This window comes from Antedon bifida, chromosome 10 (genome assembly GCF_963402885.1).
Source record: "Antedon bifida chromosome 10, ecAntBifi1.1, whole genome shotgun sequence".
Classification (NCBI taxonomy): domain Eukaryota; kingdom Metazoa; phylum Echinodermata; class Crinoidea; order Comatulida; family Antedonidae; genus Antedon; species Antedon bifida.
In genome coordinates, this window is record NC_136235.1 from 17,201,585 (window position 1) to 17,228,932 (window position 27,348).

At 33.6% G+C, this 27,348-nt stretch overlaps 3 protein-coding genes and 1 long non-coding RNA gene across 5 annotated transcripts; all 4 read right to left on the bottom strand.

Moving 5' to 3' along the window:
• Positions 1-2,966: 2,966 nt before the first annotated feature.
• LOC144854015 (uncharacterized) lies at positions 2,967-5,218 on the bottom strand. Its single transcript, XM_078711896.1, has 2 exons — positions 3,174-5,218; positions 2,967-3,036 (listed from the first exon to the last, which is right to left on the bottom strand). The coding sequence occupies exons 1-2, from the start codon at positions 5,196-5,198 to the stop codon at positions 3,001-3,003; spliced, it is 2,061 nt and encodes a 686-aa protein (XP_078568022.1). The 5' UTR covers positions 5,199-5,218; the 3' UTR covers positions 2,967-3,000.
• Positions 5,219-8,705: 3,487 nt separating this feature from the next.
• Positions 8,706-19,446, bottom strand: LOC144854044 (uncharacterized). Of its 2 annotated transcripts, none has more exons than XM_078711924.1 (3): positions 19,388-19,446; positions 15,690-18,558; positions 8,706-9,771 (listed from the first exon to the last, which is right to left on the bottom strand). In XM_078711924.1, the coding sequence occupies exons 2-3, from the start codon at positions 18,495-18,497 to the stop codon at positions 9,736-9,738; spliced, it is 2,844 nt and encodes a 947-aa protein (XP_078568050.1). In that variant the 5' UTR covers positions 18,498-18,558; positions 19,388-19,446; the 3' UTR covers positions 8,706-9,735. The 2 variants fall into 2 exon arrangements, with proteins under 2 accessions (XP_078568050.1, XP_078568049.1); XM_078711923.1 differs by lacking the exon at positions 8,706-9,771 and adding an exon at positions 12,947-15,547.
• A 1,844-nt stretch (positions 19,447-21,290) lies between these two features.
• Positions 21,291-22,373, bottom strand: LOC144854181 (uncharacterized). Its single transcript, XR_013614527.1, has 2 exons — positions 21,969-22,373; positions 21,291-21,656 (listed from the first exon to the last, which is right to left on the bottom strand). It is a non-coding gene; the product is annotated as an uncharacterized LOC144854181 (long non-coding RNA).
• Positions 22,213-24,786, bottom strand: LOC144853511 (uncharacterized). Its single transcript, XM_078711205.1, has 3 exons — positions 24,021-24,786; positions 22,389-23,704; positions 22,213-22,239 (listed from the first exon to the last, which is right to left on the bottom strand). Exons 1-3 carry the CDS (start codon positions 24,784-24,786, stop codon positions 22,213-22,215), a joined length of 2,109 nt encoding a protein of 702 aa, XP_078567331.1.
• Between the last annotated feature and the right edge of the window lie 2,562 nt (positions 24,787-27,348).

Here is a 27,348-nt window from a genome sequence, read left to right on the forward strand (position 1 = left end):
TAGGTCGGCAGCGGGCATCCCCATCCCAAAAATAGCAAAAACGTCAAATTGTTTAGGCCTAGGCCTGACTTTTTCAAAGTGCAATTTATGAGGAGCTCAATTTTCAAAATGTTCTTAGCTCAACCCCAACCATGGTAGAGCGTTACAAGCGAGGTATGCAATTTGTGCATTTCATGCGATCCATGATGACTATTATAGGAATCGCAAATATCCCTTACCTATTTCCTGAATCTATATATCTCTCATTCTAAATAAAAGAAAAACAATATTTATCTTCAACTAAAAAAAATCCAGCTGGCAATAGTCTATTTATACGCGCTTCATATTACGTAATTCATCGTTAACGTACGTCATCTTGAGGGAACGAATCCAGGATTAATCTACTTTATTTACAAGATGACCGGATGTATATACCGAAATATTTTTTCGACTTGGTCCCAATGACTAAAGACAGGTTTATCTTCATGAACTGGCACGGTAATTGCATACTACTCACTGCGGTACATAAACCAGAAGTGTCTGTAGATAATGTGACGTGTATAACAACCCGCGAAAACACTGCTAACGAGACGTTGAAAATAGTGATTGTTTTTCGTGTTTTATATGCGTGATAAACTGAAAATATAGGTTTAAAATGGTCTTTGGAGACGAAACTTATGTGAGATAAATATGAGCAGATGAGATACATGGAAAATACGCAACTGAATAAGGAAAAACGAGCAATGAAAGTAATGAACATGGCTAATGGAAAATACCAGATTGTGCATATTTTTAAAATGATCAGATGCTAACAATAGAACCCCAGCTGACAAGGTAAGTCACATTGAATAGTAAAACTAAACCCAGATGAAATGATTTACATTTTATTAGATAAGCCGTTTCAGCAAATTTACAATGCGATGAGTATAATAAACAACATAATTGATTTGCAGAACAACTTATACTATTAACTATGTACAAATTCAATTATGGTCTTAAAGTATTCTCAGAGGTAGCACGAAAGCTCATTAGCGCGGTCTACATACATTTCAAACGATATACTCGTTTGGTAACGAGTATACCTTTTGGTAACGAGTACCGTATATCGTTTGGTTACGAGTATATCGTTTGGTAACGAGTATATCTCTTGATAACGAGTATATCTTTTGGTAACGAGTATATCGTTTGGTAACGAGTATATATTTTGGTAACGAGTATATATTTTGGTAACGAGTATATCTCTTGATAACGAGTATATCGTTTGGTAACGAGTATATCGTTTGGTAACGAGTATATCGTTTGGTAACGAGTATATCGTCTGGTAACGAGTATATCTTTAGGTAACGAGTATATCGTTTGGTAACGAGTATATCGTTTGGTAACGAGTATAATTGTTTGGTAACGAGTATATCGTTTGGTAAAGAGTATATCTTTAGGTAACGAGTATATCGTTTGGTAACGAGTATATCGTTTGGTAACGAGTATATCGTCTGGTAACGAGTATATCTTTAGGTAACGAGTATATCGTTTGGTAAACGAGTATATCGTTTGGTAACGAGTATAATTGTTTGGTAACGAGTATATCGTTTGGTAACGAGTATATCTTTAGGTAACGAGTATATCGTTTGGTAACGAGTATATCGTTTGGTAACGAGTATAATTGTTTGGTAACGAGTATATCGTTTGGTAACGAGTATAATTGTTTGGTAACGAGTATATCGTTTGGTAACCAGTATATCGTTTGGTAACGAGTATAATTGTTTGGTAACGAGTATATCGTTTGGTAACGTGTATATCGTTTGGTATCGTGTGTTGTATATGTATGTATATGTACAATGAGTTTCATTCAGCGAAGTGTATACATGCATAGTACAACAGACATATTGCATGAATGATCTTATAGAAAAGTAATTTTTATATGCAAGTACATTTTACCATAATTAAATTAAGTCTGTTCAACTGGACTTACTTGTTCAGTGGAAAATATGTAATTGAATATCTATATTATTACCAATTGATAACATTCATAACTGCATATTATGTAATTAGTAGTTAATAATAATAATATACCACATTTATATAGCGCCCTTACATGAAAAAAAATGCTCAAAGGCGCTTTACATAGATACATAAAAAAACAGACCAGAAGTTACATATAGATACATTATGCAGTATGGATACAGTTTAAAATAAATCTATTTAAAAGGTAGTTAAAATTTATATTCAGTTTCATTATTAAAAATTTGGCTTATTATATACCGTTATTATAAAATAATTAAAAGTTGAAATATGTTTGTCTATGTCTATATCATTATTAGATTTAATTAACAGTTAGAATAATAGAATCGTTACGTTACAATGCTTTATTGTTTGTATTGATCATGACGTCATTTGATATTTGTGAAAATATTATTTATATATTTATTATAACCATCGAAGACATGGTTATCCATTGTTAAAAGAAAAATATATTTCTTTCTTGTGCATAGGTGTATTACTATTGAAACTTGCCTATTAAATATATTAATCATATTTATCTGGTACCACTACTTATCCAGTGTGGGCCTACTTAGGATTTTAACTTAAACATTGTACAGTAGAACCCCCTTGGGACACCCTATTCAGGGGACACCCATATTAAGGGACACTTTCACTCGAAACAAGGCGCAAATGTTTATATGAAATACATGGCCAACCCCTACTGAGGGAACAACCTATTAACGGAACGGGGAAACCAAATGGTTGATTCACCTCCTAGTTTTGCTCTTTTTCCATCACAAAAACAACAAAACAGACTAAATAATTAGTCATGTATAGCATTAATAATACAAAAATGGATCTTATAACAATTCCATTGGTGAAACGTTGACTGATACAGTTTTAATCATTAGTCAAAATTTCTTGTCCAGATCAATTAATTTGTTTTTTTACCGCAAAAAACTCTATTAAGGGAACAGTTTCCCTAAATAGGGATTCTCCTGTATTTAACTCGTTTGGTTGATCAATATATCAAACAGTTGTTTATGTGAAGGTTGGTCTACAGCATTTTAAACTGAACTGCAAAATAAAAGAATTTATAAAGCAAATTAGTATAAATAAAATTAAAAACAAAAACTAAATCAATTAACTCTGGCGTCAATACTAACCAAGATAATTAATTAAAGCACATTTAGGTAAAATAACCATATAATTACCTTTGGTCTGTGGTACACTTTGTGATATTTATCTACTCTGTATTCATTCGATGCATCGTTATTTATTCCAACAAGATTCACCAAACACATTGTTCCATCCAAAGAACTACATCTTTCACATACTGGACCAAAAAGATACTGATCATGAAAGTTTTCGGGATTAAACGTTTGTAGGATTATTTCTTCAATGAAAGTATGCAATTTCTGTAAGATATTAACTGACTGACTCGGTATTTCCTTTAAAACTGAAAGTTTGATGAGATTTCTATCGTATTGGAAAATACTGTCCGAAGGAACTGTTTCAGTGTTTATTTGAAACAAACATGTTTCGCTTGCTCTGAAATGTGCAAAGTTATAATTGACCTCAAGCCAATCAAAAACTTGGCAGCATTTTGCAATAAGTCGAAGAAATATAAATTCTAATAAAACTTCACCAAAATCGAAGTAAAATATATTAGAAGTATGATTAGAATCAAATTCACCGTATAAATTATTTTTGGGCAATTTGCAAGGAAGATAAAATGTTCCAACTTGATCAACTTGATTGGTTATTGTAAGTGGAAATATCAACTGTGTTCCTACCAAGTACCGAATAACATAAGGATAAACTCTCCAAATTCCTTTATTACGGCAAATGTGTTCCATAAGTCTACTATCAACAATCCCAGTTTCTTGTAATCTCTGCCAAAGGTCAGACACGGCTCTGTTTCTTCTGTGTGGTTCAGGTACATTCACTAATAATTTAAGAATGTCTATTAATACCTGAGGATCACAAACAACATAATTCTGAAGTAGTTCATCAAGTTCATTGTATATGATATCTCCAGATTTATCAAAGAAATTCAGAAGTTGACGCACTTCATATTTCACAAAGATTTTGCTTGTTAACATTAATTCATTTTCAATATCTTTTACACTCGCAATAATACATTGTCTATGTCGAAATCCATTTAAAGTATTTTTAAATAATAGGTATTTTACAGAAAACATTTCGCAAAAATATTTCAATTTTGTTACTTCATTATATATCCTTTCTCGTAAGATGTTAAGCTCCTTATCAAAGTTGAATGCGTTTTCAATAAAAAAGCAAAGTTGTCCACTTGGATGAAAAGCAAGCAATTTCGAAAACCTTTTGTAAAGATGTGCATTCACAAATTTATCAAAAGTGGAAAAAGCATTTGCATCAGGTACACTTCCTCTTCTTGTTCCTACAAGAAACACTACAGCATTCTGAATATCAACATGCATAGCAATAGATTGTAACCAGAATTGTAGCCGTTTAATGTGTCTACCAGGATTAGAAATCGCCTCCAAAGCATTGAAAACAACCAAGTATACGCCTTGCTTTGGCATAAACAGATGGTGTGTATTATAGTACATTTCTTGTCCTGCAAAATCCCATAAACTTAGTCTTGCGTCAATTGAACATTCGTTTCGTAGATCTGCTTCCATTGATTTTCTGATATGCACAATTGGTATCGATGACGTCGATTTTACTTTCATGTAAGAAAACCATTCGTAGATAATAAACCCCCAAATCGGGGCAATAAATGTCAACAAACTTGACATAGAGAGGCTATGATCTTTCTCTGATATACTTAGATGGTTAAAATTGCCAATTTCCCAACCACACATTTTGCCAATATATATTCCAGCAATAAACCCAATAGACTTTTTAAAAAGGTAGTGTTGGGGGATATATCCATACGCCACTAATTTTCTTCCTGTTATTAGCCCACACATTAAGAAAAACAAGGTAAAAATAAAAAATAATAATGTAAAAATGTCAACAAAATTGTGCCTTCCTAAATATATCGCTGCTGTTATAAGCATGATATTAAGTAGCAATACAATTATCACATTTCGTAGACTAAGCGAAATTTTTTTCGTGTGAATTATCCTAAAAATGGTCAATATAGTAACTCCATAAATTGTGAACTCTAAATATTTCATACTGTAAAATATCTTAGATAAGTGTTCTCGTAAGACTTCGAGAGAAATTGTAGTATGGCTTGGATGTATCATGCTACACAAAGCTATACAGATGCCAGTCCTTCCACCTGTAGTCATAAGCACACCAACAAGAAACGACCCCAGTCCATACATGCAGACAATTGTTATAGCCATTACGTAAATCTGTAAATTAAATTGTATGACATGTTGCTGGCCAAAATGTGTAGCGCTATCTATGAGTACCATACATATAGTACAACCAGAGCCAAAGCGATAGGCACTGTGAAAATCACAAAATACCGAAAGACAAATTATATAAAACCATGCAACTGGCCCGAATCCAAATGTAAGTCCACCAAAACAAAACATTACTGTCATAGGCATAATATAAAACATTAGGTAATAAGTGTCCTGTAATACTTTTCGGATCAAAGGACGTGTATCATTTTCAGACGTATTATTTTCCTTTAACTTATCCTTATTTTTACCCTGTTTGAGCACACGAGATACTGTCCACCACGCTGCTGAACTTTCATAGTCTTCTAATGGAGTGTTTGTTACCTCACACCATTTACTATTAACATCACTAACGTTCGTCTCAACAGTGTTTGTTTCTATTCCGATTGTACTAGGCTCTTCTGGGCGAAAATCTTTTCCTTGTAGACGCCTGCAAGTCGAGGTTTTTCCAGCATCATGATCACCTAGAATAAGAACCTTAGTTCTGTTGAAAGTTAATTTTCCTTTTTCTTGAGCTGTTTTGTAAGTTTCTTTAATTTCGGAATCATCTGCTAAAACTCGCAAATTAAAACTTCGCTTGAAAGATTCAGTACATCCTCTCAAGTAATTGAGTGTTTTTCGTTCCATCTTCTTTTCTTATCTTTTCCTCATAATTGTGTTCGCAGCAGACATACAGTGCTTAAAAATGAAACGTAAATGGTCTTTCACACCTGTTCCGGCACGGTTCCGGTCCTGCGAATCAAATATCAATGTTTCGTTTTCACGACGCTCCACGCGGCTATGTGCCAATCGATATGCGCGTAGCCACTTGAAAACGAAACATTGACTTTCGATTGGATTTTCCGGCGCCGGACCGGAACCGTGCCGGAACAGGTGTGAAAGACCCTTAAGAGAGGCAGTTAAGAAAATAAAAGAAACGGTGTGGCAAAAAATGTTATCCGTAACTTTATATATGTATAACGTTTTTTGCTTTGATTTTTACTTCCGTTTTTTACACTTACCAACTGAAGTCGGCAATTGTAGTTAACGGCTTCACAATTTCTGTATTATTTCATAGTATTTTTCTTGTTTGTTCATGAAGTTTCAGGTTGTTAATGTTTGGACATTAACATCACATTTATTTGACAATTCCCAAAGTATTTTGTTCGTTACAAAATGTACTTTTTACTTTTCAAAATTAGCATTGTTCTCTATTAATAATAATAAGACACTCACCTTAACATTGCTTGTTTCTATGACTATTTTAGCAAAATATTCTTTTTCACTTATCTGGTCCAATTATAATTGAACTCGCCTTAAACTTAAATTGAAAGAATACATGTACTTTGTAACTATTGATAGTCTAAAGGCTCACAAACGATCGACAATAAAAAACATACACTTACATAAAACATCTAAATAAATTATGATAGAATTCTCATTCTAGAACAATGTCTTTCAATCCAATAAAATCACGTCATGATTAATAAGAATAAGAAATCGTTGTATCGTCATCATATCGTCATCATCGACATTATTGCTCTTATCAATCATGACGTTATTTGATTGGACATGTAAAAATATTGTAAAAAAACCACGCACTGTGGATTCGGTTAGTCAAATCACAACCCATGGTAAAGAACGATGTACTTTCTTATCGAATCCCAACAAGAAAATAGATAGTACATAACTTGGAAGTTAGTTATTAGTAAACACGCTGTTTCAACCCCATGTCTTTAACCGCGGCCCTCTATAGAACGAATCAACTGTTGTATTTGTTGACAACAAAACGTACCCATGTAGAAATCGTATGCGCAGTCTAATTGTTCTATTGACATGTCTGCGTCCAAGATTAATTGACAACAACAAGATATTGCTGAACAATCAGTTTTGATTTCATCACAATCGGACTATGAAAAGTTCACTTTCTTACGACTGTAATTTTAAGCAATTGGTAAAATATTAATAAAATATTTACATTGTTCATGGAACCTACTAAAAATAACAATTGCGTTAATCTATAGAATATTGAATTATGCATTTGACCATGTATGTCGTTATCGTGTGTACTGGTGTGCAGTACAATAAACGTGTTTTTAATATATGGATAAGCAGAGTTTTTTTTTCATGAATTTCCTTAATTATCAATGTGATTGTATTTATATTTTAGTGCCTGGTGGTTGGCTAGTGGTTATGTCATCCACGTCACAGCCAATCACCGGGTCGAGTCGTCGCATAAATTATTGTAAGCGTAGCCAACAAGGTCAAAGGTTGTTGCACATGTGCAGTAAACAATAGATTAGGCACGTGACCGTTTCGTTGTCGCGACGGTTAATTAAACTTTGTTTATTTGTTGACGGCCGGTATTTCAATATGTCTCTCTGATGTGATTTAGAAGCATCTCCTTCTATATTTTTATTTCATCAACTTTGACGCAATCTATATCTTTTCCTCCATGTACTAACATTTGCTTCTGCCATTTTCTGAAGAAGCAGATGATGTGAATGATGAAACATCGTGCGTGTAGCTATGACGCATGTTGTCGACGTACGTCGTACAGCTTAAACCCATTGTCCACCAGACGAATTTTTTTTCGCGAATCAAAAGCGTCAGCTTATACGCATGCGTAGAGTAGAGGGGGATTTGGAAGATGGAAACATGAAAATGCGTAAAAGATGACGCTTTCGATTCGCGCGAACAAATTCATCTAGTGGAGAATCGGCTTAACGGCGCATGCGCCACTAAAAAGTTTGTTTTGTAACATTGTGGGCTCTCTGTCGGCAAGTTTATTTTTAATTAGGCCTACTTAGAATTGGTAGGAGACCTTTCTCAAACAGATTTTTCAATTGGTATCTTCTTATGAGATCCGATAAAAGAAGTTATTTTGTTTCTTATTTTTTCGCGTTACGACGACTCGAGGAAGGGAGTTTCAACTCTAACGGAGGCCCAGACATAAATTGTTATGGTGACTCGGTTGCTTTTGGGGTCCCAGGACATTTTTGATTTCGAATAAATAAATAAATGAAAAATGAAAAACAAATGTTCAACGCTAGAAATCAAATGTTCGCGCTATCGTTATTTATCAACTTAATCGATTAACGATATTCTTTCTTTATTAGTAACATATTAAATACATTGAACTTATTCTCAACAATAAGTTAGTAGTTACCAGATCTGGAAGATTAACAACAATTCCAGCTAAAACAAATAGGCATAAATGTTCATTCTTACCTAGCGCTAATAGACTACACAACAATGAGTTCCAAAGACAAGTCATTAGGTCTTTTGTATTTTATATTTCTTGATCAGTTGTTAGTTCCAGATGTTGATCACGAATGTAAATATTATGTGTGTATTGTTTTGTTTGTGTTTTTGTGCCAAGAAAACAATTATCATTGTACTATGTATGAATGACTTAATAAATCTAATCTGAATCTTAATCTGAAACTGAAACTAAAGCATTTTCTAAGTACAGTATATAAAAGTCGTAATTCTTTTCTAGTTCTTACTGTTTAGATATCTAATCTGAATCTGAATCTGAATCTGAAACTGAAACTGAAACTAAAGCATTTTTCTAAGTACAGTATATAAAAGTCGTAATTCTTTTCTAGTTCTTAATACTGTTTAGATATCTATATGATTTTCTGAAAACAATTTTCATTCGATATCACTCTGTAATAATTTAGAAAGATATTATTTGAGGCTAATTCAAGCATTTTTAGTCGCGTGCAACGAGACTCTATAGCTCAATATGTCGGTCGGTCAATCGGAGCACGCGACTGCAGCCATGTTCTTGAACTTGAAACCCCGATTTGTGCACAGAAGGCGGCGAAAGTGCGCAGGTGACAAAATACCTACGGTGGCAAGAGGAATCCCTTATAATAAATAGCGATTATTGTGATTTAATGTATACATCATTACAGTTGACTATGCATTTATGACGGTGGGAATCGCAAAGATCCGTTACCTATTTCCTAAATTAACTTAACTCTCTAAATATCATACTTTATACATAAAAGAAGAACAATATTTATTTTGAACTAAAAATATCCGTGGAAATTTAAACCCAAGCTAGAGCTCTTTGTCAATCACAAAACAACAAAAGAGACCAAATTTTTATAGCATTAGGCCTACTAATACAAAAATGGATCTTTTAGTAATTTGATACTTTCTCTGACTTGATAGTTTTCATTGGTGAAACGTTGACTGATACAGTTTTAATCATTATTCAACATTTCTTGTCCAGATCAATTAATTTAGTGTATACATTTTGAAAGTTGTTTTTTTCTCTGCAAAAACCTCTATTAAGGGGAAAGTTTCGGTCTCCGTTAATAGGGGTTCTCCTGTACTTAATGCAACACTTTATTGTTTGATCAATTTATCAAGCAGTTGTCTAGGTGAAGGTTGGTCTACAGCAGGTAAAACTGAACTGCAAAATAAAAGAATTTATAAAGCAAATTAGTATTAATAATATTAAAAACAAAAACCTAATCAATTAACTATGACGTGACTTCTCACTACTAACAAAGATAATTAATTAAAGCATATTTAGGTAAAATAACCATAATTACCTCTGGTTTGTGATACACTTTGTGATATTCATCTACTCTGTAATCATTCGATGCATAATTACTTAGTGCAACAAGATTCACCAAACACATTGTTCCATCCAAAGAACTACATCTTTCACACACAGGACCAAAAAGATACTGATCATGAAAGTATTCCGGATTAAACGTTTGTAGGATTATTTCTTCAATGAAAGTATGCATTTTCTGTAAGATATTAACTGACTGACTCGGGATTTCCTTTAAAATTGAAAGTTTGATGAGATTTCTATCGTATAGGAAAATACTGCTCGAAGAAACTGTTTCAGTGTTTATTTGAAACAAACAAGTTTCACTTGCTCTGAAATGTGCAAAGTTATAATAGACCTCAAGCCAATCAAAAACTTGGCAGCATTTTGCAATAAGTCGAAGAAATATAAATTCTAGTAAAACTTCACCAAAATCGAAGTAAAATATATTAGAAGTATGATTAGAATCAAATTCACCTTGTTGTAAATTAATTTTAGGCAATTTGCAAGGAAGACAAAATGTTCCAAGTTGATCAACTTGATTAGTTATTGTAAGTGGAAACATCAACTCTGTTCCTACCAAGTACCGAATCACATAAGGATAAACTCTCCAAATTCCTTTATTTCGGCAAATGTGTTCCATCAGTCTACTGTCAACAATTCCGGTTTCTTGTAATCTCTGCCAAAGGTCAGACACGGCTCTGTTTCTTTTGTGTGGTTCAGGTACATTCACTAATAATTTAAGAATGTCTATTAATACCTGAGGATCACAAACAACATAATTCTGAAGTAGTTCATCAAGTTCATTGTATATGATATCTCCAGATTTATCAAAGAAATTCAAAAGTTGACGCACTTCATATTTCACAAAGATTTTGCTTGTTAACATTAATTCATCTTCAATATCTTTTACACTCGCAATAATACACAGTCTATGTCGAAATCCATTTAAAGTGTTTTTAAATAATAGGTATTTTACAGAAAACATTTCGCAAAAATATTTCAATTTTTTTACTTCATTATATATCCTTTCTCGTAAGATGGTAAGCTCCTTATCAAAGTTGAATGCGTTTTCAATAAAAAAGCAAAGTTGTCCACTAGGATGAAAAGCAAGCAATCTTGAAAACCTTTTGTAAAGATGTGCATTTACAAATTTATCAAAAGTGGAAAACGCATTTGCATCAGGTACACTTCCTCTTCTTGTTCCTACAAGAAACACTACAGCATTCTGAATATCAACATGCATTGCAATAGACTGTAACCAGAATTGTAGCCGTTTAATGTATCTATCAGGATTAGAAATCGCTTCTACAGCGTTGAAAACAACCAAGTATACGCCTTGCTTTGGCATAAACAGATGGTGTGTATTATAGTACATTTCCTGTCCTGCAAAATCCCATAAACTTAGTCTTGCGTCAATGGAACATTCGTTTCTTAGGTCTGCTTCCATTGATTTTCTGATATGCACAATTGGTATCGATGACGTCGATTTTACTTTCATGTAAGAAAACCATTCGTAGATTATAAACCCCCAAATCGGGACAATAAATGTCAACAAACTTGACATAGAAAGGCTATTTTCTTTCTCTGATAAACTTAGATGGTTAAAATTGCCAATTTCCCAACCACATATCTTGCCAATATATATTCCAGCAATAAACCCAATAGACTTTTTAAAAAGATAGTTTTGAGGGATATATCCATACGCCACAAATTTTCTTCCTATTATAACCCCACAAACCAAGAAAAACACAGTAGAAATAAAACAAAATAATGTACAAACGTCAACAAAATTGTTCCTTCTGAAATATATCGCTGCTGTTATAAGCATGATATTAAGTAGCAACACAATTATCACATTTCTTAGACTAAGCGAAAATATTTTGGTGTGAATGATCCTAAAAATGGCCAATATAGTAACTCCATAAATTGAGAATTCTAAATATTTCAAACTGTAAAATATCTTAGATAAGTGTTCTAGTAAGACTTCGAGGGAAATTATGTTATGGCTTGGATGTATCATGCTACACAAAGCTACACAGATTCCAGTCCTTCCACCTGTAGTCATAAGCACACCAACAAGGAACGACCCCAATCCATACAAGCAGACAATTGTTATAGCCATTACGTACATCTGTAAATTAAATTGTATGACATGTTGCTGCCCAAAATGTGTAGCGCTATCTATGAGTACCATACATATAGTATAACCACATCCAAAGCGATAGGCACTGTGGAAATCACAAAATACCGAAAGACAAATTATATAAAACCATGCAACTGGCCCGAATCCGAATGTAAGTCCACCAAAACAGAACATTACTGTCATAGGCATAATATGAAACATTAGGTAGTATGTGTCCTGTAATACTTTTCGGATCGAAGCATATGTATCATTTTCAGACGTATTAATTGCCTTTAATTTATCCTTATTTTTACCCTGTTTGAGCACACGTGATACTGTCCACCACGCTGCTGAACTTTCATAGTCTTCAAGTGGAGTGCTTGTCACCTCACACCATTTACTATTAACATCACTAACGTTCGTCTTAACTGTGTTTGTTTCTATTCCGATTGTACTAGGCTCTTCTGGTCGGAAATCCTTTCCTTGTAAACGCCTGCAGGTCGACGTTTTTCCGGCACCATGATCACCCAGAATAAGAACCTTAGTTCTGTTAACAGTTACTTTTCCTTTTTCTTGAGCTGTTTTGTAAGTTTCTTTAATTTCGGAATCATCTGCTAAAACTCGCAAATTAAAACTTCGCTTGAAAGATTCAGCACATCCTCTCAAGTAATTCAATCCTTGTTGTTCCATCTTTAATCGGACTGTCTCTAACTTGCTCGTGTAGCATCAATTCTTATGCTATATAATAATATAATAATTATGTATCATATTCAATTTACCAAATAATAGAAATATTAATATAAACAGTTTTTCCTCTCAACTAATTCAGTGCTTTTCGTTTCCTTTTATTTCTTATCTTTACCTCATAATCCTGTTTATCGTAGATCAGATATACAGCATCTATAAAATTATAAGATTATTGTGTGTAAAGCAAAAGTCTTATCTAATCGTGAAATATTTCACTAATGTTTTGTAACAATTGACAAATCAAAGATTGCTTAAAAGGAAAATATATTGTTTATACGTAAGACCAATAATAGAAAATAAACACCAAAAGAAATGATCCCACCAAAAACGCAATGTTTACACAAAGATACGAATAGATACCTACCTAGGAAATTGGTTTTAAGGCCATGTAGGTTAAGGAAACATTTTAATTGAGCATACATTTCGACAATTCCTCGATCGATTCATGTATTTTTCAGAATGTTTGTGATTTGTTTGTTCCACTTTTAAAGTAAATCTTAATCCATATTTGTTTGCTCATGAAGTTTCAGGTTGTTAATATTTGAACAATAACATCATATTTGGTTGAAAATTAAATATATATTTAATTGTTCGTTACCACGATAAAAATAAATGTACTTTTAAGTTTTCAAAATTAGCATTGTTCTCTATTGCTTGTTTCTATTGCTATTGTAGCAAAATATTCCTTTTCACTTATCTGATTAAATTATAATTTAACTCACCTTAACCTATATTGAAATTATTTGAAGACACTACAAATCAAGTGAGATTGCTGGGTGACGCATCCGAGGTGCAGAAAACCCAACAACTAAATGAAGTGCTAAAATGATTACATTGTCAATAATGTACAGAGTACGAAAGAATTCTTTGTTAACTATGAATCGAAAGTTTATTTCACTTAAAGAAGCTTGACAATACCAAACATAAAATAAATAAAGGAATATAGAAAGAAATGGGGGAATTTTGCTTTATAACGAGCAGTAAACACATTATGATCGACAGTACTATTACATCATTTTACCTCAATCTATATAAAAGATGATTATTTCCGGGTACAGTGACCCTTAAAACACAATGTTTTGCTCATGAATACTCCATGGGAAAGAATACATGTACTTTGTAACTATTGATAGTCTAAAAGCTCACAAACGATCGACAATAAAAAACGTACACTTACACAAAACATCTAAATAAATTATGATAGAACAATGTCTTTAAATCCAATCAAATCACGTCATGATCATTAAGAATAAAAAATCGTTGTATAGTCATTATCATATCGTCACCATCGACATTATTGCTCTTACCAATCATGACGTCATTTGTGAAAATATCGTTTATATCAAAGGTAGCATAAATGGTTATCCTATAAGATGAAAACCTTTCTAATTTCTTTGTTTTATGTAGGCAAAATTCATATATATCTAAATCGTACCCATGTAGAAATCGTATGCGCAGTCTGATTGTTCTATTGACATGTCTGCGTCGAGGATTATTATGACAACAACAAGATATTGTTAAACAATTATTTTTGATTTCATGACAATCGGACTATGAAAAGTTCACTTTCTTACGATCGTAATTTCAAGTAATTGGTAATATTAGGAGACCTTTCTCAAAAAGATTTTGCTAACAAGTTTCAATTGGCATCTCCTTCGGAGATACGATAAAAGAAGTTATTTTGTATCTTTCATTTTTTCGCGTTACGACGACTCGAGGAAGGGAGTTTCAACTCTAACGGGGCCCAGACATATCTTGTTATGGTGACTCTGTTGCTTATAAGGTCCCAGGAAATGTTTGATTACGAATATATAAATGAAAAATAAAAAAATGTTCAACGCTAGAAATCAAATGTTCGCGCTATCGTTATTTATCAACTTAATCGATTAACGATAGTTCTTTCTTTATTAGTAACATATTACATACATTGAACATTATTTACTTCTAGATTGTCCATTCTTAAAATAAAGCATTTTTCTACAGTATATAACAAGAAGTCGTAATTCTTTGAGGCTAATTCGAGAATTTTTATTCTCGTGCAACGCGACTCTAGCTCACTTTGTCGGTCGGTAAACACTAACTCAAATTTGCGCGTATATGGCCGTGTTATGTTCTTGAACTTGAAACCCCGATTTGTGAATTTTTGATGTGAGAGAAGGCGGCGACAGGCCGCGGGTGACAGAATACCTACGGTGGCATGAGGAATCCCTTATAATAAATAGCGATTACTGTGACTCTTAATGTATGTATTATGCCAGTTGACTATGCATTTATGACGGTGGGAATCGCAAAGATCCCTTACCTATTTACTAAATTAACTTAACTCTCTAAATATCTCACTTTCAAAATAAAAGAAAAACAATATTTATTTTCAACTAAAAAAAAAATCCGTAGAAATTCGAACCCAAGCTAGAGCTCTTTGTCCATCACAAAACAACAAAACAGACCGAATTTATAGCATTACTAATACAAAAATGGATCTCATAATAACTATCATTTTCTCTTTCTCTGACATGATAGTTTTCGAAACGTTGACTGGTACAGTTTTTATCATTATTCAACATTTCTTGTCCAGATCAATTCATTTAGTGTATACATTTTGAAATTTGTTTTTTATCTGCAAAAACCTCTATTAAGGGGAAAGTTTCGGTCTCCGTTAATAGGGGTTCTCCTGTACTTAATGCAACACTATATTGTTTAAGCAATTTATCAAACAGTTGACTAGGTGAAGGTTGGTCTACAGCAGGTAAAACTGAACTGCAAAATAAAAGAATTTATAAAGAAAATTAGTATTAATAATATTAAAAACAAAAACTAAATCAATTAACTATGACGTGACTTCTCACTACTAACAAAGATAATTAATTAAAGCACATTTAGGTAAAATAACCATAATTACCTCTGGTTTGTGATACACTTTGTGATATTTATCTACTCTGTATTCATTTGATGCATCGTTACTTATTGCAACAAGATTCACCAAACACATTGTTCCATCCAAAGAACTACATCTTTCACACACAGGACCAAAAAGATACTGATCGTGAAAGTATTCCGGATTAAACGTTTGTAGGATTATTTCTTCAATGAAAGTATGCATTTGCTGTAAGATATTAACTGATTGACTCGGGATTTCCTTTAAAACTGAAAGTTTGATGAGATTTCTATCGTATAGAAAAATACTGCCCGAAGAAACTGTTTCAGTGTTTATTTGAAACAAACTTGTTTCACTTGCTCTGAAATGTGCAAAGTTATAATAGACCTCAAGCCAATCAAACACTTGGCAGCATTTTGCAATAAGTCGAAGAAATATAAATTCTAGTAAAACTTCACCAAAATCGAAGTAAAATATATTAGAAGTATGATTAGAATCAAATTCACCTTCTTGTAAATTCATTTTGGGCAATTTGGAAGGAAGACAAAATGTTCCAACTTGATCAACTTGATTAGTTATTGTAAGTGGAAACATCAACTCTGTTCCCACCAAGTACCGAATAACATAAGGATAAACTCTCCAAATTCCTTTATTTCGGCAAATGTGTTCCATCAGTCTACTATCTACAATCCCAGTTTCTTGTAATCTCTGCCAAAGATCAGACACGGCTCTGTTTCTTTTGTGTGGTTCAGGTACATTCACTAATAATTTAAGAATGTCTATTAATACCTGAGGATCACAAACAACATAATTCTGAAGTAGTTCATCAAGTTCATTGTATATGATATCTCCAGATTTATCAAAGAAATTCAAAAGTTGACGCACTCCATATTTCACAAAGATTTTGCTTGTTAACTTTAATTGATTTTCAATATCTTTTACACTCGCAATAATACATTGTCTATGTCGAAATCCATTTAAAGTGTTTTTAAATAATAGGTATTTTACAGAAAACATTTCGCAAAAATATTTCAATTTCGTTACTTCATTATATATCCTTTCTCGTAAGATTTTAAGCTCCTTATCAACATTGAATGCGTTTTCAATAAAAAAGCAAATTCGCCCACTTGGATGAAAAGCAAGCAATCTTGAAAACCTTTTGTAAAGATGTGCATTTACAAATTTATCAAAAGTAGAAAACGCATTTTCGTCACGTACACTTCCTCTTCGTGTTCCTACCAGAAACACTACAACATTCTCAATATCAACATGCATAGCAATAGATTGTAACCAGAATTGTAGCCGTTTAATGTATCTATCAGGATTAGAAATCGCTTCTACAGCGTTGAAAACAACCAAGTATACGCCTTGCTTTGGCATAAATAGATGGTGTGTATTATAGTACATTTCTTGTCCTGCAAAATCCCATAAACTTAGTCTGGCGTCAATATAGCATTCGTTTCGTAGATCTGCTTCCATTGATTTTCTGATATGCACAATTGGTATCGATGACGTCGATTTTACTTTCATGTAAGAAAACCATTCGTAGATTATAAACCCCCATATTGGGGCAATAAATGTCAACATACTTGACATAGAGAGGCTAGTATGATCTTTCTCTGATATACTTAGATGGTTAAAATTGCCAATTTCCCAACCACACATTTTGCCAATATATATTCCAGCAATAAACCCAATAAACCTTTTAAAAAGGTAGTATTGAGGGACATAACCATACGCCACTAATTTTCTTCCTATTATAACCCCACAAACCAAGAAACACAGTGTAAAAATAAAACAAAATAATGTACAAATGTCAACAAAATTGTGTCTTCCGAAATGTATCGCTGCTGTTATAAGCATGATATTAAATATCAATACGATTATCACATTTCTTAGACTAGTGTTAATGATCTTAAAAATGGTCAATATAGTGACTCCATAAATTGAGAACTCTAAATATTTCATACTGTAAAACATATTAGATAAGTGTTCTAGTAAGACTTCGAGAGAAATTGTGGTATGGCTTGGATGTATCATGCAACACAAAGCTATACAGATGCCAGTCCTCCCACCTGTAGTCATAAGCACACCAACAAGGAATGACCCCAGTCCATACATGCAGACAATTGTTATAGTCATTACGTACATCTGTAAATTAAATTGTATGACATGTTGCTGGCCAAAATGTGTAGCGCTATCTATGAGTACCATACATATAGTATAACCACATCCAAAGCGATAGGCACTGTGAAAATCACAAAATACCGAAAGACAAATTATATAAAACCATGCAACTGGCCCGAATCCGAAGGTAAGTCCACCAAAACAGAACATTACTGTCATAGGCATAATATGAAACATTAGGTAGTATGTGTCCTGTAATACTTTTCGGATCGAAGCATATGTATTATTTTCAGACGTATTATTTGCCTTTAATTTATCCTTATTTTTATCCAGTTTAAGCACACGTGATACTGTCCACCACGCTGCTGAACTTTCATAGTCTTCTAATGGAGTGTTTGTCACCTCACGCCATTTACTATTAACATCACTGACTTTCGCCTCAACAGTGTTTGTTTCTATTCCGATTGTACTAGGCTCTTCTGGACGAAAATCTTTACTCTGCAAACGCCTGCAGGTTGACGTTTTTCCAGCACCATGATCACCTAAAATAAGTACCTTCGTTCTGTTAAAAGGTACTTTTCCTCTTTCTTGGGCTGTTTTGTAAGTGTCTTTAATCTCGGAATCATCTGCTAAAACTCGCAAGTTAAAACTTCGCTTATAAGATTCAGAACTTTCTCTCAAGTAATTCAATCCTTTCCGTTCCATCTTGTTTTCCGATTTTGACTTTTCCCCAGATATTCCTGTTTATCGCGGATCAGATTTGTTCCTATATAAGATAATTGTATAAAATAGGGATTGTAATTCTTCAACCGTGATTATCAATTAAATCAAACATTTCTTAAAAGTACCACTTTTATTTTAAGGGTAAAATTAAGCTCCTAAGGATATATGTGAATGGCGCTTCGAGAGTGCAGAACACTGTGGTTTGGAAAGGTTTCGCGCACTGCAGTAGTTATTTTGATTCCAATATATTTTAAGGACAGAACGTTTTAATTTTCCAACATTAGAATTAAGTGTTGTCTCTCAATAAGACATATTGCATCTAAAAATCATTTCGCAGCATTACTTGTAATTTAACCCAGGGAAGAGTGAAATTACACTTTCCTGGTTAACCGTATCTGGTTACATTATATTTGAACTCACTTAACGGTACCTTATTTGAAGACACTACATTGCTTGTTATGCATCCGAGATTTAAACCAACAATCCACTCCGGGATACTGTACTATAACGATTACGGTACCTTTTGCCTAACAATATACACAATAGGAAGCATACTTTGTTAACTGTATTACATTTATTTCCGATCTTAAAGAAGACAATACAATAACATAATACAAAAGGGAATAAGGAAAGAAAAGGGGAATTTTCGAAGCACAGCGTACCTGGCATTAGTGTACCATATACGATCCATTTCAGGTTATGCTTATCCTTTGTATTGATAACGAGGAGCAGTAAACACATGGTGATTAAAAAAACAATGCAATCAGAAGATTCGTATTTTCTGGTACAGTGACCCTTAAACCACAAATAGTTTTTAGCTCTTCAAAACAAGAAAAGAATAAAAATACGTTTGTAACTTTTGCTAGTCTTACCTTGGTTAACTCACAATCCATCAATCAGATACAGTACGATGTACTTCCTTATACTGATATACAAGAGAGTACAGGCCTAGGCTACAATACATAACTTCGGAATATGTTAGTAACACAATGACACAACTGTGAATAGACCTACTGCAATTCCTATTAAAAAAAGCGCACGAGCTTTCGACTAATGTGAAAGTAATTTTATACAAAACATCGATCTTGATCGGACGATATCTTGCATCGTCTGCCGTCCCAAAACTAGCTCGCTAATAACATTGAAATATGGCGGAGTAACGTACAGTATCTGCAAGTCAAAAGCGCAGCCTATTAAAACCGCAATTACTGTATTATTTATAGGCTATATTTCCGTAACTTTATCTTTAAGAGGTGCTAGCCAGGACTTCAACTAAAACTATAAAAATAGACCTGTCTAGCGACGAGGGCGTATCCCCGTAGGCCTTCTTCGGTTTGGGTTTAGCTTTGTTGTTATTTTATCATATGATTCATGTAAATCTTGAAAGCAATAACTATGTTCAAAATGTTTTTATTTATAAAACAAAACTATACAATTTTATCAAAGTATTTAAACAAACCACAATCTTATAATGCAATATATCATTTTTATCATTATTATACCGAATCTCATTTTTTAATACTGATGTCAATCTTTATATCGTTTTAGCTCTGTAATATAAATTTTCTCTATATACATATTTAGATTTCAACACAATATATAATAATATAATAATATATAATATCACTTAAATACCCACAAAAGAGAAAAAAAAGTTTTCCGGAACAATGTATTTTAATAATTGTAATTAGATACTAACTGTAAGAAAAGGAACTTAAAGACAAGTGCAATATAATAATTATGTTTGTTAATAAACCCTTGATGCATATAAATACAGCAATCCGACTGCGCATACGATTAATTAATGTTTGGTTGTTGATAGTTATTTACGACTACCAGTTGATTCGAAACTTTCTATAGAAGATTGCGGTAAGAGACACTTACAAATATTAAACAATACATGTGTAAACAAAATAACTTAAAGATGTATTGTCCCCCTGAAAAAATAATTCTTTAAAAAAAATTGTTGAATATTCCATTTTAATGTAACATAATAGTTATCCACTTTGACCAACAATTGGATTGAGAAAAAAAATGTATATACCTAAAAAAATGTAAATAAAGCAAACAATGGTCAAATTGGCTGCCAGGCAATGGATGTTTGTTTGAATTTAAAGACCCCTTCCCTACGTTTTTTAGATCTAATTTAAGATCACAAACTATATTTAATGTAAAAATAATACTTTATGGTCCTATTGCGATAACTTTTTTCGTCTTCAAACGGTTATAAATGTGAAAAATAAGATGATTATAATAATTATAGCGGCCCGCTATAAATCCCAAAATGCATTGCGCGCGGATTGATATGTTTGTTTTTCTTCTGTAATTCACCCATATCTCGATCGATCGTGAGGCCAAAACAAATGGAAGACTCCTAACTTTTCAGCGAAAATACCGGTTTTTCTCCAATTTGTATGAACGGAGTCTGGCAAAAATAGAAAGACAATTAATGAAGCAACTATACAACGTCAGGCTAGGTATATAGCTAGCGTACGATGTTCGTACGTTACCGATGTTTACCAGCTAGGCCTACAAAACTAAGCCTAGCTAAGCTAGGCCTAAAGACCGTCCACGAGAGGTCATTCGCCGCGAGCTATTTAGGTAGTGCATTGTTTCTCACTTTTTATCATAATTTACCATAAAACGTACATTTAAGAATGACCTGGTTTAATGTTTTTAAAGTAATATATATGGATTATTTTTACAAAACGTCACAAATTGTAGGGAAGGGGTCTTTAAACATTTATTTTGTCATTTTATAAGTGAAAACTTTTTTTTCGGTTTTTTTCTATTGAAGTGATTAACTTTAATAAAACTACAGAATAACATATTCAAAGTCTGATTTAATTAATCTTCATTTTTCATGTTTTTGGGCATCTCCCATACGTTTTGTTTCGATTTATGGGACTCTTAAAAAGTGATGTTTACAGTTTAATTCGTCGCAATTGTGTATGATATCAATCGTCTACAAACAAGAGCAATATGTTTATATTTGAATTGGATATCTAACGGTTTCAAACAAACGATACAAATGTCCAACTTGTTAACACATAAGTTTCCATTAAAAAAATGAACTTGTAGTCAATATTATTGAAGACTTGTGTCATTGAAGGCCATTGGTCTACTGCAGGTAAAACTGAACTGCAAAATGAAAAAGAATATTTATTTACAATAATAAAGCGCAAGTTATTGTTGTATACATACCGGCATCATTATGATATTTCTATTCATATATATATATCCAAATTCCCTCACTTGCACTGATGAAGGGCTAGTGTTGCCCGAAAGCTCTGCTAACTTTTCTGGCTGTTTACTTTATCGTTTTGATTTAGCTTTTCGCTTTTTTTTTGTATCTCCATTGAGATTCAGCCACTGATACCCACAGCATTGTCATTTTTTTCAGTAATTTGCCTTTGGATTTATATATATATATATTATATATAAGAAAATTACCTTTGATTTACGATAAACTTTGTGGTATTCATCTACTCTGTATTCATTCGATGCAGAGACATCTTTACTTATTGCTACAAGATTCACCAAACACATCGTTCCATCCAATGAACTACATCTTTCACATACTGGACCACAAACATACTGATCACGAAAGTAATCTGGATTAAATGTTTGTTGAATTATTTTTTCAATCAACGTATGCATTTTCTGAAAGATATTTAGTGATTGACTCGGGATTTCTTTAGACACTGATATTTTGATGAGATTTCTATCATATAAGAAAATACTGCCCGAAGAAACTGTTTCAGTGTTTATTTGAAAAAAACATGTTTCACTTGCTCTGAACCGTGCACAGTTATAATAAATATTATTCCAATCAAACACATTGCAGCATTTTGCAACAAGTCGAAGAAATACAAACTCCAGTAACATTTCACCAAAATCGAAATAAAATATATCAGAAGTATGATCAATATAATCAGACTCACATTTCTGTAAATCAATGTTGGGCAATTTGCAAGGAAGACAGAATGTTCCAACTTGATCAACTTGATTAGTTATTGTAAGTGGAAACATTAACTGTGTTCCCACCAAGTACCGAATAACGTAAGGATAAACTCTCCAAATTCCTTTGTTTCGGCAAATGTGTTCCAATAGTCTACTATCAACAATTCCGGTTTCCAGTAATCTATGCCAAAGATCAGACACGGTTCTGTTTCTTTTGTGTAGTTCAGGTACATTTACTAATAATTTCAGAATGTCTATTAATACCTGGGGATCACAAACAACATAATTCTGAAGTAGTTCATCAAGTTCATTGTATATGATATCTCCAGATTTATCAAAGAAATTCAAAAGTTGACGCACTTCATATTTCACAAAGATTTTGCTTGTTAACATTAATTCATTTTCAATATCTTTTACACTCGCAATAACACACTGCCTATGACGAAATCCATCTAACGCTTCTTTAAATAATAGGTAATTTATAGAAAACTTTTCACAGAAATATTTCAATTTCGTAACTTCATTATATATCCTTTCTCGTAAGATGTTAAGCTCCTTATCAACTTTCAATGAGTTTTCAATAAAAAAGCAAAGTCGTCCACTTGGATTAAAAGCAAGCAATTTTGAAAACCTTTTGTAAAGATGTGCAGTTACACATTTATCAAAAGTAGAAAACGCATTTTGATCACGTACACTTCCTCTTCTTGTTCCTACAAGAAACACTACAACATTCTCAATATCAACATGCATAGCAATAGATTGTAACCAGAATTGTAGCCGTTTAATGTATCTATCAGGATTAGAAATCGCTTCTACAGCGTTGAAAACAACCAAGTATACGCCTTGCTTTGGCATAAACAGGTGATGTGTATTATAGTACATTTCTTGTCCTGCAAAATCCCATAAACTTAGTCTGGCATCAATGTAACATTCGTTTCGTAGATCTGCTTCCATTGATTTTCTGATATGCACAATTGGTATCGATGACGTCGATTTTACTTTCATGTAAGAAAACCATTCGTATATAATAAAACCCAAAAATGGTGCAACAAATGACACAATTTTAAGCAAATATTGTGAAAGGTCTTTCTCGAAGATAGTTAGATTGTTAAAATTGTCAAATTTCCAACCACACATTCTGCCAATATAAATCCCAGCAATAAACCCAATAGTCTTTTTTACAAGGTAGTGTTCAGGGAAATACCCATACGCTCCAAATTGCCTTCCTAGAAGAACTCCACAAATTGCAAAAAAAAATAATTGAAATAAAGCAAAACAATATATCAACAAAAGTGTGCCTTCCTAAATGTATTGCTGCTGTTATAAGCATTATGTTTAGTATAAATACAATGACCAACTTTCTTCGACTAAGCGAAAATATTTTGGTATGCATACTTCTAAAAACAAATATTAAAATAACTGCAAAAAATAACAACTCAATGTATATTATATTGTGAATGAATGATATTTTTTCTAAGAAAACTTCAATAGAAATATTAGTCTGTTTTGGATGTACCATGAGACAAAAAGCTAAGCAAATACCAGTCCTACCACCTGCGCTCATAAGCACACCAACAAGGAACGAACCCAACCCATACAAGCAAACAACCATAACAACAGTCACATAAATCCACATATTAAACGCAACGACAGGTTGCTGAGCAACTTGAGTAGTGTCTACGAGTACCATACATATAGTGTACGCACAACCAAAGCGATAGGCACTGTGAAAATCACAAATTCTTGAAATATAAAATATGTATAACCATGCAGACGGTCCGAACCCGAAAGTAAGTCCACCAAAACAGAAAATTACAGGCATTGGAATAATATGAAACAGCATGTAACTTATGTCCTGAAATTTTTGTCGGATCGTCGAAACATTTACATTATTGTCAGATTTATTACGTGCTTTTGGTAACTTGTTTTTATCCTGTTGAAGCACACGTGATACTGTCCACCACGCTGCTGAACTTTCATAATCTTCTAAAGGAGTGTTTGTAACCTCACACCATTTACTATTAACATCACTAACCTTCGCCTCAACAGTGTTTGTTTCTATTCCGATTGTACTAGGCTCTTCAGGCCGAAAATCTTTGTCTCGAAAACGCCTGCAAGTCGAGGTTTTCCCAGCACCATGGTCACCCAGAATAAGAACTTTGGTTCTGTTAAAAGGTACTTGTCCTCTTTGCTGGGCTGTTTTGTAAGCTTCTTTAATCTCAGTATCGTCTGCTAAAACTCGCATGTTAAAGCTTCGCTTGTAAGACTCAGCATATCCTTTCAAGTGATTCAAATGGTTTTCTTCCATCTTATTGAACTATAACTTGGCTGAGTAGCATCAACTCTTATGCTATATAAAATAATTGTCAATATCACTTAATAATTGTCAAGTGTCAAATTAGTTAACATTTAGTAGTTCCTACTATATCTGAGCGACAATCGGGTGATATCTCCATACTTACTGTGTTACTATTGTATTGTCCAGATCCCTTGATCTGTATCTATATATAATGTTGACAACATAGACGAGCACAATGGAAAACTGGCGGTAAATGTTCAACCAGGGAGGTTATTTTTTCACCTCCTTTGTTCAACCGTACGCGGTTCCGGTCGGTGAGTCATTACTGTACTTTCCGACTTTCTGGTTTCAGATTCACATTCAGATGTATTTGGTCCTTACAGGACAGTCACACTATGTACTATGTACTATGATATCATACTCATGATGCTATTTATATTTATGTATAAGTCCGGTATCAGAAACTATCTCAAATTTATGTCAGGCTCTGATTTCATTTCATTTCATTTATTTATTTGACCAACAAACCATAAGATAAAATAATTATACAGAGATAAATTGGTCAGGGACTGCTAATGTAAAGTAAATAAGATTACTGTAACTGTAACAAGAGTCAGCAGTCCCTGATTTCATACTGTATGTACCAGGTGGTGTTTATTGTTTTATCAATGTTTGAATCTCTTGTGCAATAAAAAAAAAAATGTATATAGTAGGCCTACCATCAATCAACCTCCCAACCAGAACTAACACCCCCTGGGATATGTCTTCCACTGATTTTGCGCATGGAACCAGGTTTTTAAAGCCCCTTTCTCACATATGTGCCTGCAATATCCCGGTACAGTGCTGGCGTCGTGTCGGTATCGTTACCGGCATATACCCATTCTCATCGGACTATCGTGCCGGAAATATAACCGGTATATACCGGCTTTCTGTGAGAAAGGAGTCTGGCATATTCGGCCAATAAAAAGTCTCTGACAAAATAATTATTGAGGGCGTCCTTTATTGTTATTATTTTTGTCTAGCGATATATCGCGGCGAATTTTAAGTTACAGATTATTATCTTCCTTTATAGCATATTTATGCAATACATGCTATGTACAGTATATTGTGCATATATTATACAGGTACAGCAATTAATTAGCCGTCATCGGCAATCTGTAAAACACCTTAGAAGGCGGGTGTGTAGAAAGCGACGACCTCGAATTGGACGACCCCAACGACCCGGGCCGGGCGACCTCGAATTGAACGACCTAGAATTGGACGACCCATAACACGAAACCGACGACCCCTATAGCCTAGCCTAGGCCTAAGCGTGGTATAACATCCCGAAGCCGAACATAGCCAAAGATCTTTAAACCATACCTTATTTAATACTCGCAAGCAAGCAATTGATTGACAAAATACAGAAATATCGCCATTTGATACTGAATGTGTCGACACGAACAAACGAACAGATATGGAACGCCAAGAGTGCATCATTAAAACTGCATTCGACTCGATTAGCACACGAAATATCATAAACATGGCAACCCAGGTCAAAACGGCCCCCTTTTCAGCGGTGGGTAAGGTTTGACCGTATACAATGCATATGTAAAATGTAAAGCTTTCTTATGGCCCTCCCCATGCACATGTTCGCAACACGCTGCTTGGTAGGCCTATAGTGTTCGTTATATGAAGACGAGATGTAATTATACGTCCATGGTTTAACCATGTAATGTATAATATTTATTTCTTTTGAATTTCTTTTTAATATGTTTGTCGAAATACCAATGACCTTTGGACAGCCCAGGCAAGGTGAAATTAGTATTTTTAGTCTTAAGATTACATAGTTGATTAATACATTAATGCCACATGGCAGGGTTGTTACGTTTAAGACTTAATAAGGAATTACAATATTTGTTTTTTGCCTTTCTAATACAATCTTGGACCAAGTTGCGAAGTGAACGCCGCTCATCCGTTCCACCAAACCTATGAAACAAAGTTTGTCTAGAGTCAATTAATTTTCGAATCTTGTCGGACATCCAGGGCTTGTCAGCGGTGCGCTTGTTCCTAATCAGCAAAGGAAAGATCTTGTTAAAAGCACCATTTAAAATTGAAGAGAACATTTTGGTTTTTCGATTAACGTCTTCAATATTCAGCACATCATTCCACTCATGGGTTGTAATCCATTGACCAAAGGACAAAACAGAGGAGTCACGATATGGCTGAGAACGCACTGATAGACGCTTGTGCTGAGGAAATTCAATCAGTAGTTCCAATAGGATGATGATGATTACTGCCTCTAAGCTGCCGACATTTCCGCTTGGGCTGCTCCGTATATCTCTTGATGTTTAAGTGATGTTTACAGTCTAATTCGTCGCAATTGTGTATGATTTCAATACGCCTCGCGAAATGATTGTCCAAGAACAATATATTTATATCCGAATTGGATTTCTAACGGTTTCAAACAAACGATACAAATGTCCAACTTGTTAGCACGTGAGTTTCCATTAAAAAATGAACTTGTAGTCAATATTATGGAAGACTTGTGTCATTGAAGACCATTGGTCTACTGCAGGTAAAACTGAACTG